The sequence below is a fragment of the Talpa europaea genome (assembly GCF_964194135.1).
Source record: "Talpa europaea genome assembly, chromosome: 3".
Taxonomy (NCBI): Eukaryota; Metazoa; Chordata; class Mammalia; order Eulipotyphla; family Talpidae; genus Talpa; species Talpa europaea.
Window position 1 is genome coordinate 117,530,492 of NC_140069.1, and position 12,981 is coordinate 117,543,472.

Below are 12,981 nucleotides of genomic sequence, written 5' to 3' on the forward strand. Positions count from 1 at the left end.
GTTTGTTTGTTTTGTTTATACATGCACTGGGTACAGTCAGAAGCGCGGGAGGGTGAGAGAATTCACCAGAGCCAGAGTGGGGAGCAGAGCAGGCAGAAGGACTGAAGCACACTGCTGAGGGGAGCAGCGGGCGGCAGGAGAGGTCTGCGCGCCATGTGGGACCCTCCTCCGGTGGCTGGGGAGCAGCCGGGGATCGAACCGGCGCCGCAGAGGCCGCGGGCAGCTTCGCAACCCAGCGCTCAACCACTGCGCCACCGGGGAGGCCCGGAAGAGAATTTTTTTAATTGTGATTATTTGTTGTTAGGTCCAAACCTTCAATATTTAAAGAAATACAACATTTAAAGAAATTCAGATGCTATAAATACAAAAGTATTCTGTAATTATAGCATTTGAATAGAACAAACTTACAGTTTTGTATATTACTTGCATTTTGTCATTTAGATATTTTATGATTTTACAGCTTTGTGTGGGCTAATACATTTACATGAAGTAACCAATGTAGTCACAGGTATAGAAGAGAAGGTGGAGCAACTTTTTCTCATTCTGCTTTCATTGTTTTTAGTTGAGGATCTTAATTTAATTTGGTAGTGCAAACAAGAATATGGCAAGTAGAGAATGATAATTATATTTTCAAAACCTATAAAATTAAATTCTCTGAAATGACAGCTAAAGGGTTTTCCTATCCATACATTTTTGTGATTAAATATGAGCAACTTTTCCTACTTGTGTACCTACCCTTTATTGATTGTGAATTACGTGCAATGTAGTATACAAAATGTTTTACATTCGTTATTTAATTTTCTTCACAGAAATCCTATAAGGATAAAACCCCGTTCTATGAACAAGGATCCTTGTCGAGCTCATATATCTTGTGAATGTTAGAGACAGGATTCAGTGCTTATGTTTTCATCTTTTAGGTACAGTTGTTAGTACTGTATATATATATTTTTTTTAAAGATTTTTTTATTTATGCATACAAGAACTGGGGTACAGCCAAAGGTGTGGAGGGTGAAAGGATTCACCAGAGACAGAGTGGAGAACAGAACAGGAAGATTGACTGAAATACATTGCTGAGGGGGCTAGGCGAGGCAGGAGAAGTCTGCTGTGCCATATGGGTAGCTCCCGGGCCGGGCATTGAACTCGTGCTGCAATGGCTGCAGATACCTTCATAGGTTGCGTCTTAACCCCTTGCATCACCAGGGAGGCCCAGTATTGTATATTTTTATTGTAATTTGTGATTTAGTAGTTTTCCCCTCTTTATCCATAGTTTTAAAATAAGGGCTGGGGGCCTCCCCGGTGGCGCAGCGGTTGAGCGCTGGGTTGCGAAGCTGCCCGCGGCCTCTGCAGCGCCGGTTCGATCCCCGGCTGCTCCCCGGTCACCGGAGGAGGGTCCCACATGGCGCGCAGACCTCTCCTGCCGCCCGCTGCTCCCCTCAGCAGTGTACTTCGGTCCTTCTGCCTGCTCTGCTCCCCGCTCTGGCTCTGGTGAATTCTCTCACCCTCCCGCGCTTCTGACTGTACCCAGTGCATGTATAAACAAAACAAAACAAACAAACAAATAAATAAATAAATAAAAGCATGCCTCTATTAAAAAAAAAAAAAAGATTCACTTTAAAAAAAATAAATAAAATAAGGGCTGGTTTTTGTTTTTTTTTTTTTCCCAAAGAATTATTATTTAATTTTATTTATGCATACAAGAGCTGGGGTACAGGTCAGAGGTGTGGGTGTGTATGTGAGAGGATTCACCAGAGACAGAGTGGTGAACAGAACAGGAGGACTGACTGAAATACACTGCTGAGGGGAGCAGTGGGTGAGACAGGAGAGGTCTGCTGCGCCATGTGGGTCAGCTCCCTGGCTGGTTGGGGATGGAACTTGTGCTGCAGTGGCTGGTGATGGCTTCGTAGTGCTGATACTTAACCCCTTTTGCCACCAGGGAGACAGACAATAAGGGATGTTCTGGATTATTCCAACCACTATTACCATCTTATTTCCTGTGTTGGTATTTCCCCCCAGAATTTATGCGCTTACTGTCTGTATCACGTATGAAATAGAAATTAACCTCAGTAGTTATTTTCAAGATGGCTTATATAAATTAAAAATAAAAACGAGCTATACTTTATGGAAACATTGCTTTTCAGTATTTCAGGTATAATATGACAGGGACATTTTTGACTGGTTGTTCTTTTCCTATTCATAGGATTATCTTTATTTTGTTCCTGAAGTGAAGTGTACTATGTTGTTGCTGAAAAGACCTCGAGTAGCTATTTCACAAGCAGTATATATAGCAAGTGTTATATAGTGAATTTCGGTTACAAAAAAATGGTGTTGAAGTGGATATCTTTTTTGTTATTTTGATATACTTGTTTAGAAAAAACTTCAAGTATCTGTATTAGGGAGGTAATACTAACTAAAAAGTTTGAGAGCCCCCTCCCATATGTGTATTTATATATGGAAAATGGCAACCACTGTAAAATAATAGATTTTATTACAATTGGGATGGCTATCCTTTTATATATTGAGTGAGATTGGTTCATATTCTGGTTTTATCTCCAATACTGCACAACTTTGGTTGTTATTTAACCTTTCTTGTGTTTGTATTTGTCTGTAATAAAATGGAGATCCCTATCTCAGAGTTGAGAGTTTTAAGTAGGCCATCCCTGTAAATGCTTAGTATGGTAAGAACTCATTATTTGTTAATGTATAATTAGCTTACTCATCAAACCAAGGAGGTGTTATTATTAGAAATTTCATTTCATTTTTCAAAATGAATAATATTTGTTGGTTCTGAACTAAGCAAAGTGCCTTAGCTATCCTTCTTTTGCCTCCTAAATTCATTCCATAAGGAAGATGATACAGAAGCTTTTTGTTTGTTCACAATCGCATAACTCAATTCCAGAAAAATAAGTGGAATTAGACTCCCTGAGAATTTTCCAGTTCATCTTGATACTTCATAAAGAAGGTTTTTTCCATGTATTTTACTTACTTTTAATTATAATAGTGTGACTGCTAAGGAATATGGAGATGATTTTTAACTTTCTGTTCCCTTTTCTTTTAAACAGGGTTTGTGGATGCACTTAGATGTTTGCAATGAGCACTGTGGCTGGCATGCCCCAGTGTTTTGGATACCAATGCATAGGACTCCATAGTAATCGAATTTACCAGAGGCGAACGTCATGAGCATAGTGATCCCATTGGGGGTTGATACAGCAGAAACGTCATACTTGGAAATGGCTGCAGGCTCAGAGTAAGTATTTAAATTAAAGGTTTTTGAATAGGGAAAGGCAAATATTTTACTCTTGGTTGATTTGTATTTTTATTTTTTCTCATTTTCTCATATAGCCAAAATGCTATATTTTTTTCTAATTCTTTTCCTGTTTGCTTGTTGTTGACATCAAGAATCAAGATAATAGGTTTGGGTTTTTTTGGGTGATATTTGTCATGTTTGGGAAAAATACTTTGATTTTAAAGTTTTAATTTTAATTTTAAAAAAAGGTAAAATCCATTTAAACATGGGATTTGTTTTATGTTTTTTAAAAACTGAATTGGAAAAATTCAAGACATTTTTGAACAAGAGAAAATCTTTCCTGCTGAATGATTATTTTGATTATTTACCACTACTGCTTTTGCCATTGGGAAAGACCCAGAAATGATCTCTAATATTCCTCTAATATACTACCCAATATTGGCTTTTATGGGATTCTTTTTTTTTTTTTTTTAAAGATTTATTTATTTATTTATACAAGCACTGGGTACAGTCAGAAGCGTGGGAAGGTGAGAGAATTCACCAGAACCAGAGTAGGGAGCAGAGCAGGCAGAAGGACCGAAGTATACTGCTGAGGGGAGCAGCGGGCGGCAAGAGAGGTCTGTGCGCCTATGGGATTCATTTTTGATAGATTTAAGAAAAAAGATATTTCTTGCCTCTAGACTATTTGCTGTAGGCAAGTGTGTGGGTAGATTTCACTGTATTTTGTTTTTGAATGACCAGTTGCACTAATAGTAAGTTATTGCCATAAAGATTGATTAGAAATTACAAGGGGATCAAGTGAGTGTCGGAAGCTGAAGGACAAAAAGATGCAGATGTTTCTTCTCAAATTTAGTGTATAGATGTATTATGCTTATTTATTTAAGATTTATTTATTTATGCATACAAGAGCTGGGGTACAGGCCAGAGTTGTGGGGAGAGAGAGGACCCACCAGAGACAGAGTGGGGAGCAGAACAGGCAGATGTACTGAAACAAACACACTGCTGAGGCGAGCAACGGGTGACAGAAGAGGTCTGCGCCATATGGGTAGCACCCTGGCTGGGGATCGAACTCATGCTGCAGTAGCTGTGGATAGCTTCATAGTTGTGTCTTAATGCCTTGTGCCACCAGGGAGGCCCCTGTATTATGCTTATTTAATGAAACTTTTATTGACTAGAAAACTCAATTTAATGGAATTTAAGTTTAAGAAAAGGAAATGTATTTATTTTAAGGCTTCTAAAACTGGTATATCAGAAAAAAAATTAAGATTGTTCTCCTTCTGATGACATTTCAGGTGGTCAAGAGTATTTTTACCACTACTGCTTTTGCCTTTGGGAAAGACCCAGAAATGATCTCTAATATTCCTCTAATATACTACCCATTTAACTATGTAATTATTGTAATACAGTTTTTAAAAGATTGCTATGTTGTAAAATAATATATTCCCAAACAAGATACTTTTGTGACAGTGAGTTGCCACTTGTTCTGGCCAAGTAGGGACACTGAGGCAAGGGAGGTTCAAGTCTAAAGTAGTATTTTTCCTTAATGTGAAATATATGATGGATGCAAATCCATATCTGATAATAGTTATAGGCATTTATTTGTAATAATCAAAGATTCTTTGCTTCCTTAAAATAATCACCTCAGCAGTCATCTTTTAACCTTTATACCAGATAATACAAGGTATAACTTATGAAATGTTATTTATACACTAGATAGAAGTTTGTCTATTATACAACATGAGATACATCTGTGCCTTGTTTGCGTGCTATACCATACTTATATAAGGCGATTCACAAACAGAATGAAAGCCACATGTAATTATACAGTTAAAAGGAATGACTAGTATGTTGATAGATGACAGTGTAGGGCATAGTTACCTGCCTATTTTCTTTACTAAATACATTTAGAGTATTTATAGAACATATATGATTTTTATAATGTAGCCAAATCTTTTCTGATACAAATACGACCATATCTGTTATGGGAAAATAAACAATTTGTAGGTAATTACAGAATAACTATTTTTAAGAATTTTAAATAGAAAATGTTTAATTTCTTTTTCTTACCTTTTTTTTTTTAATAGAGGCATTTTTTTTATTTATTTGTTTGTTTGTTTGTTTTGTTTATACATGCACTGGGTACAGTCAGAAGCGCGGGAGGGTGAGAGAATTCACCAGAGCCAGAGCGGGGAGCAGAGCAGGCAGAAGGACCGAAGTACACCGCTGAGGGGAGCAGCGGGCGGCAGGAGAGGTCTGCGCGCCATGTGGGACCCTCCTCCGGTGCCCGGGGAGCAGCCGGGGATCGAACCGGCGCCACAGAGGCCAAGGGCAGTTTCGCAACCCAGCGCTCAACTGCTGCGCCACCGGGGAGGCCCTTACCTTTTTTCTTTTTTTAAAGATTTATTTTATTTATACAAGGACTGGGGTACAGGCCAGATGCATGGGAGGGTGAGAGGATTCACCAGAGACAGAGCAGGGAACAGAATAGTCAAACTGACTGAAATGCACTGCTGAGGGGAGCAGCGGGCAAGACAGGAGAGGTCTGCTTCTCCATGTGGGTTGCTCCCTGCACGGCTGGGGATCAAACTCGTGCTGCAGAGGCTGCGGACAGCTTCACAGCACTGCGCTCAATTGCCTGCGCCACCAGGGAGGCCCTTTCCTACCATTTTAAAAAAAGAAAAGCCAAATTACTTTTCCCTCTCAGGGACTGAGAACATGATTGCTGACAATGTATATTTTAAGTATTATTATCATCCAAATATTCCTTCCTACCATTAGAAATCTTTATAAAGAACTTTTATATAGTTACGTATATTTTTGGATGAGGTGAGTAAGTTAGTAAATGTGACATGTGTAAGTTAGACGTGAATTATTTTGGAGGAGGTCTGCTAGCACTAAATCTAGGGTAAATGCTGGATTGTGACTGAGAGTACTAAAAAGAGGTAACTGGGTTCTTTCATTTTGTTCTGCCACTAACCTAGGGAAGTCTTAAATATTCTATTTAACTATTGTAGACCGTGGTATCTTCATTTGAAAAAGTAGGTTTGGATGAAAATATTAATGATGAACTTTTGTACCCCAAATTTCTAAGATTCAGTGCATTTTTATGACCTTAGTTTTGCTACAGTATTTGTTTTAGTTATTTCACTAGAGCCACCTGCTGACAGAATTTATTAATTTGTTGAAGTGTGGGTGCTTTTAGTTTGAATTATAATTGAAGATTCTAAAATGTTTTTGTATAATGAAATGTTTTCAGTAGTTTTTTGTGTTTTTTTTTTTTTTTTGGCTTGTTCATTTTTCACTACTGCTTAACATTTTTATTTACACTTAATCCACTATCAAGAAACTAGTGTTTTCTGTGACTCTTAAAGTAAATGATTTGCTTATACTTAGTTGGAAATGTTTTCATTTAAATTTGGTTTTGTTTTAATTTAAAATCCTGCTTTAAAGTCCTAACCTAGCATTGTTTAGAATTGGTCTTCAGGGGCCTCCCTTGTGGCCCAAGTGGTTGAGCGCAGCGCTGTGAGGCTGTCTGCAGCGCTGTGAGGCTGTCTGCAGCCTCTGCAAGTGCCGGTTTGATCCCAGGCCAGTGAGAATCGGAAGACCTCTCCTGTCTTGCCCTGCACATCTGGCCTATACCCTGGTTCTTGTATGAATAAATAAATCTTTAAAAAAAAAAATGGTCCTCAAATGATGCCAAATTTTTCATTTATTTTTATGCCTGGTCATAAACAATTTTTTCTTTTTTTTTTTCACTTGTGATACTGATTATAGAGCTCCCTATATCCATACAATTGTAACACAGTGTATAATACTTTTCAATCAGCCAGCAAAATAGGAATTATTTCCATTTTGCCAAAGAAATATAGCTCAAGGAGATTGACAAATAAGTCTACATAATTAATAAAAAGTGGCGTTGAATTTGAACTCAGAGCGGTTCGGCTCCAGATCCATGCGGCCACATAAGTGAGAAGAGTCAGATTTTGTTAATGATCCATTAAGTGACGTAAAATGCCCTATGTGTTGAGGACAGTTGTCACACCAAGCCTGCTCTCCCAATTTAAAAAATTTCTTGTTTGTTACATATATTTGTAATTTTAATATGAAATCTTTATAAAATAAGCAGATTTTAACAAGAATAAAAGATATGGACAAGTTTTTATTATAAATCTAAAGAAATATTTTGGGAACTCATAGAGATCTTTTTCATCCATTACTATAACATTTAAGGAGCTAATTTATCTGTGTGCCATTATTCCTAACCAGTGTGTATTAGTTAGTGTTATAACGTTAAAAGAAAAAATAGAGGTTTTACCTAAAATACTGGTATAAACTGCTCATTAAAATCTAGCTATATTTTGAAGGTGTTTGTAGGGAAGAAATTAAATTTCTAATGAAGGAACTCATGAAAATGCAATTTCTGACAATTCATAACTTAGTCAAAAATTCTGACCTGTTTTTCTCTAACTGCCTCTCAACTTAATGATTTACATTTATTTTTCTTTTCAGATCTTAAGTTTTTCAATTACTGACTTAAATGTCTCCACTAAGAATATATAATGTGGGCCTCTCCTGGTGGCGCAGTGGTTGAGCACTGGGCTGCAAAGCTGCCCGTAGCCTCTGCAGCACCAGTTTCATCCCCGGCCACTGGTGAGGGTCCCACATGGCGCGCAGATCTCTCCTGCTGTGTCCGCTGCTCCCCTCAGCAGTGTACTTTGTCAGTCTGCCTGTGTTTGTTTGTTTTTTTTTTTAAAGATTTATTTATGTATTTATTTATACAAGCACTGGGTACAGTCAGAAGCGGGGGAGGGTGAGAGAATTCACTAGAGCCAGAGCAGGGAGCAGAGCAGGCAGAGGGACTGAAGTACACTGCTACTGCTAAGGGGAGCAGCGGGTGGCAGGAGAGGTCTGCGCACCATGTGGGACCCTCCTCCGGTGGCTGGGGAGCAGCCGGGGATCGAACCGTGCGGCACTGTAGAGGCTGCGGGCAGCTTCCCAACCCAGCGCTCAACCACTGCGCCACTGGGGAGGCCCCAGTCTGCCTGTTCTGCTCCCTTCTCTGGTGAATTCTCTCACCCTCCCGCGCTTCTGACTGTACCCAGTGCTTGTATAAATAAATAAATAAATCTTTAAAAAAAAAAGCTATTGTTTAAAAAAAATAATCTATAATGTGTCTTGGGTAATAATTTATGGTGACTTTTTGAAGAATAAGAATATTTTGATAAAAACAAGATTTGTAATTTGTAATGTACTTCCAGAAAAATGTGCCAATATTTAGTAGATTACTGCAATCAAAATGGTAGTTGTTCTGTCTTCTAAGTTTTGACAGTGATTTAGTGCTACAACATATTTGAGAATAGCCTTTCATTATTAATAATGCATAAAGAAAATTTAATTTTAATGAACTACAGTGTTCTCCATATTTCTAAAGTGTTTAAAGCAATGAAAATTAAAGTGGTTTAGGTTGAGTATTACCAGAACTCAGCCTTTGGGTCACTCTAATAGTGATACGCGGTACCATTTTGTAACACAAAAGTGTGGTTAAGCTAGTTACCTCATTAAATCGCTAAACCACGTGAATAAATAGCACTCTAGTAATTGTAAAAGAATGGTGGGGAAAATGAAATTTGGTGGTAAAAGAGCTACGCCAACTTAGCAGACACGGGCTTTCGTATTTTCTTTGTTATATTGCCACATGACTTAGAATTGAGTTCAGTTTACAGGTGTGGAAACAGATCTAGAGTGGTTTTTGTAGGCTGTCCCGCAGATACACAGTCTCTTAATGCTTGTTAGGACTGAATCTAGAGTTTGTGACATTTACATCACTCATCTCTGATTTGTAATATTGGAAGTTAGACTGTGATCTTTAAAGTACCTCCTAGGACAGTGCCTGAACGTCACTTTGGAGCTACAGAAAATCTATTTTCTTCACTCTCTTCCATACTAAACACAATTCAGTAACTGATTCTCCCACTGTAAGCCTTTATGGCAACATTGTCTGGGGGTCCAGGAACTGCACTCTATACTCTACCTATGTAGACTTAGCAGGGGCAGTTTTACAATGGCCACTTCTAGGCCAGAACTGAAGTACTTCCAGCCTGACGGAAAGGAAACTATACCCTGATACTCCCTTCAGGCCAGATGCAAACCAACCCTACCACATCTTTGTTTTAACCTTTCTATCTACTAAACATTAGAAATGGCATTTTACCTTCTCAAGGCCCTACCATCAGCTCACCAAGTCAGAGGCAGGATTTTGGAATGGCTAATTTGGACTGAGCTTGACCCTGTCTGTATTATCTGTGCATCTCATTTTTTTCTTTTTTTAAAAGATTTATTTATGTATACAAGAACTGGGGTACAGGCCAGAGGTGTGGGGGGTGAGAGGATTCACCAGAGACAAGAGTGGGGAACAGAACAGGCAGATTGAAATACACTGCTGAGGGGAGCAGCAGGCGAGATAAGAGAGGTCTGCTGAGCCATGTGTGTAGCTCCCTGGCCGGCCAGGGGATCGAACTCATGCTGCAGTGGCTGCGGATAACTTCATAAGTTGCGTCTTAACCCCTTGCACCACCAGGGAGGCCCCTTGCGTCTCATTTCTAAAATGCCTTGGACACTATAAAATATAGGCGCATTCAGATGCTTAAATCCTTGGTTTATTCTCTGTTTTATTAATTTTTTTTTGGCCTCTTTCATGCAATTTGTCTTTCATACTATCACATTGAAGCTAATAACATAGTTTTGAGCTGCTACACTGTTTCTCAGTAGGGTTTGATACTGTTGACTTTCTGTACCTTTTAGCTTTACTGAAATGATCTTTCTGTGGTTTTGTTTTTTAATTGTAGTAAAAAATATATATCAGAATTTACTATTTTAATCATTAAGTTTACAATAAAGTGACATTTATGTTATTGTACAACCATCACTGTTTTCTGTTTCCATAATTTTTCATCATCCCAACAGAAACTTTATACTCCATAAACAACTCTTACCCCTTCAAGGCCCCAGTGCCTGATAACTTCTGTTTTACTGTCATTATTTGCCAGTTCTAGATACTCCATGTAAATGGAATCATAAAATTTCTGTCCTTTTGTGTCTGCTGTATTTCACCTTTCAGGGTTCATCCATATTGTAGCATGTATCAGTACTTCATTCCTTTTTTATAATTGGATAATATTCCATTGTAAAATGTATTTCATTTTGTTTATCCATTCATCTATTGATGGATAGTTGAAGTGTTTCCACTTTTTGACTACTGTGAATAATGCGGCTATGAACATTGGTATACAGATACCTATTTGAGTCCTTGTTTTCAATTCCTTAGGGTATATACTTTGAAGTGGAATAGTGGGTCATAAGGTAATTTTGTGCTTAACATTTTGAGGACCATAAGGTTGTTTTCCCTCTGGTTATCTTTTAATGTTTTAATTGTCTTTTAAAATATTCCACCTGTTATTTATGTTTTCTAGGAGTCTGCACTTATCTTACTTTGTAAACTTTCCTGAAGGTTTCCCCACTTCGAATGTTTTTGCCATTTTTGCCATGTTTGTGCTCATGGCTTCCAAATTATCCTTCATTTCAACCTTATTCTGTCTGATGAGCTCCACCCATATAGTCCTCTGCATCATTAGCCTCAACTTAAATGTCTCATGACTGTAGAATCCTTTTTTACTTCCCAGATTATTTTATAATGTAAAATAGAATTTGTAGCTGGGGTTGGCTAGTGGACAGAGAATAAGTATTTAAGACTTGATAGTATGATTTCTATTACAGCTTACTCAGCTCTATTATATGGAAAGCAGACAATATGTATAGAAGAATGGACATGACTGTGTTCCAGTTAAACTTTATAATCAGGCAGCAGACGGATCCTAGTTTGGTTCAGGAGTCCTACTTTAATGCCTTCTTGTTAAAAAAAGTGAATCTTTTTTTTTTTTTAAGATTTATTTATTTATTTATAAAGCACTGGGTACAGTCAGAAGCGCGGGAGGGTGAGAGAATTCACCAGAGCCAGAGAGGGGAGCAGAACAGGCAAAAGGACCGAAGTACACTGCTGAGGGGAGCAGCGGGCGGCAGGAGAGGTCTGCACGCCATGCGGGATCCTCCTCTGGTGGCTGGGGAGCAGCCGGGGATCGAACCGGCGCCGCTGAGGCTTCGGGCAGCTTCGCAACCCAGCGCTCAACCACTGCACCACCGGGGAGGCCCAAGAAAGTGAATCTTGAGAAGGTTTTGTTTTTGGTTTTGTTTTTAAAGATTTTATTTAAGATTTGTTTATTTTTATACAAGAGTTAGGGTACAGGCCAGATGGCGCAGGAGGGCGAGAGGACCCACCAGAGACAGAGCGGGGAACAAACAGGCAGACTGACGAAATACACTGCTGAGGGGAGCAGCGAGCGCGACAGGAGAGGTCTGTTATGGCATGGGGTTCTCGCCGGCCAGCCAGGCTCGAACCTGCGCTGCAGAGGCTGTGGACAGCTTCACGGTGCGGCGCTCAACCACCTGTGCCACCGGGGAGGCCCTGTTTTTGTTTTTAAAGATATTTTTATGCATACAGGAGGTGGGGTGTACGCCAGAAATGCAGGGTGGAGGACTGAGGGGAGCTCCCTGGCCAGGATTGGTGACTGAACTATTGCTGCAGTGACTGGCAATAGCGTGATAGTGCTGTGTCTTTAACTCCTGTGCCACCAGGAAGGCCCTTGATAGTGCTGTCTTTTTTTTTTTTTTTTTAAAGATTGATTTATTTATGCATACAAGAGCTGGGCTACAGGCCAGAGGTGTGGGGGGTGAGAGAATTCACCAGAGACAGAGTGGGAAACTGAACAGGCAGACTGAGTGAAATATACTGCTGAGGGGAGCAGCAGGCAAGTCAGGAGAGGTCTTCTGCGCCATGTGGGTAGCTTCCTGGCTGACTGGGGATCGAACTTGTGCCGCAGTGGCTGTGGATAGCTTCACAGTGCTGTGCTTAATCCCTTGCGCCACCAGAGAGGCCCCCCATTTTCCCTAAAATTCTTCTTTTTTTTTTTTTTAAAGATTTATGCATGCATGCAAGAGCTGGGCTACAGGCCAGAGGTGTTGGGGGTGAGAGGATTCACCAGAGACAGTGGGGAACAGAACAGGCAGATTGACCCAAGTACATTGCTGAGGGGAGCAGCGGGCAAGACAGGAGAAGTCTGCTGCAGCATTTGGGTTGCTCCCTGGCTGGCCTGGGGATCGAACTCGTGCTGCAGAGGCTGCGGAAGCTTCATAGGTTGCATCTTAACCCCTTGTGCTACCAGGGTGGCCCTTCTCTGTTTCTGCTGCACTGTACCTATTATATGCTATGGTTGTCTCTGTCTTTGACGGGGTTATTACATTTGTTCTGATGCAGTTTAGTAGGGAATATATGAAGAAGGCAAGCTCAGAGTCTTCACTCTGCCACCATCTTGCTGGACTCTGACATTTATTTCACTTGAACAAAAGTTTTTTTATGACACACAGTCTCGATTAGGGTATGTTTTATCCCCAGTGTCTACATGTAAGAAGACTTCATTTGCATGTGTAGTAAAATATATGCTTATAATTTTAAATTGATGTTTTAATGGAATTTTTTTTAATGCAACTTTTTTCCCTACAGACCAGAATCCGTAGAAGCTAGCCCTGTGGTAGTTGAGAAATCCAACAGTTATCCCCACCAGTTATATACCAGCAGCTCGCATCATTCACACAGTTATATTGGTTTGCCCTATGCGGTAAGTGTC

At 39.6% G+C, this 12,981-nt stretch overlaps 1 protein-coding gene across 2 annotated transcripts in view; it reads left to right on the forward strand.

The window, feature by feature from the left end:
- Positions 1 to 3,173: 3,173 nt before the first annotated feature.
- KMT2E (lysine methyltransferase 2E (inactive)) overlaps positions 3,174 to 12,981 on the forward strand; it is a gene marked incomplete at both ends in the record, with an annotated part of 49,417 nt that continues 39,609 nt past the window's right edge. For both annotated transcript variants that reach the window (XM_084230849.1, XM_084230850.1), the window contains 2 exons: positions 3,174 to 3,244; positions 12,858 to 12,972. In XM_084230849.1, coding sequence (XP_084086975.1) covers positions 3,174 to 3,244; positions 12,858 to 12,972 — 186 coding nt within the window. The remainder of the gene's footprint in view (positions 3,245 to 12,857; positions 12,973 to 12,981) is intronic.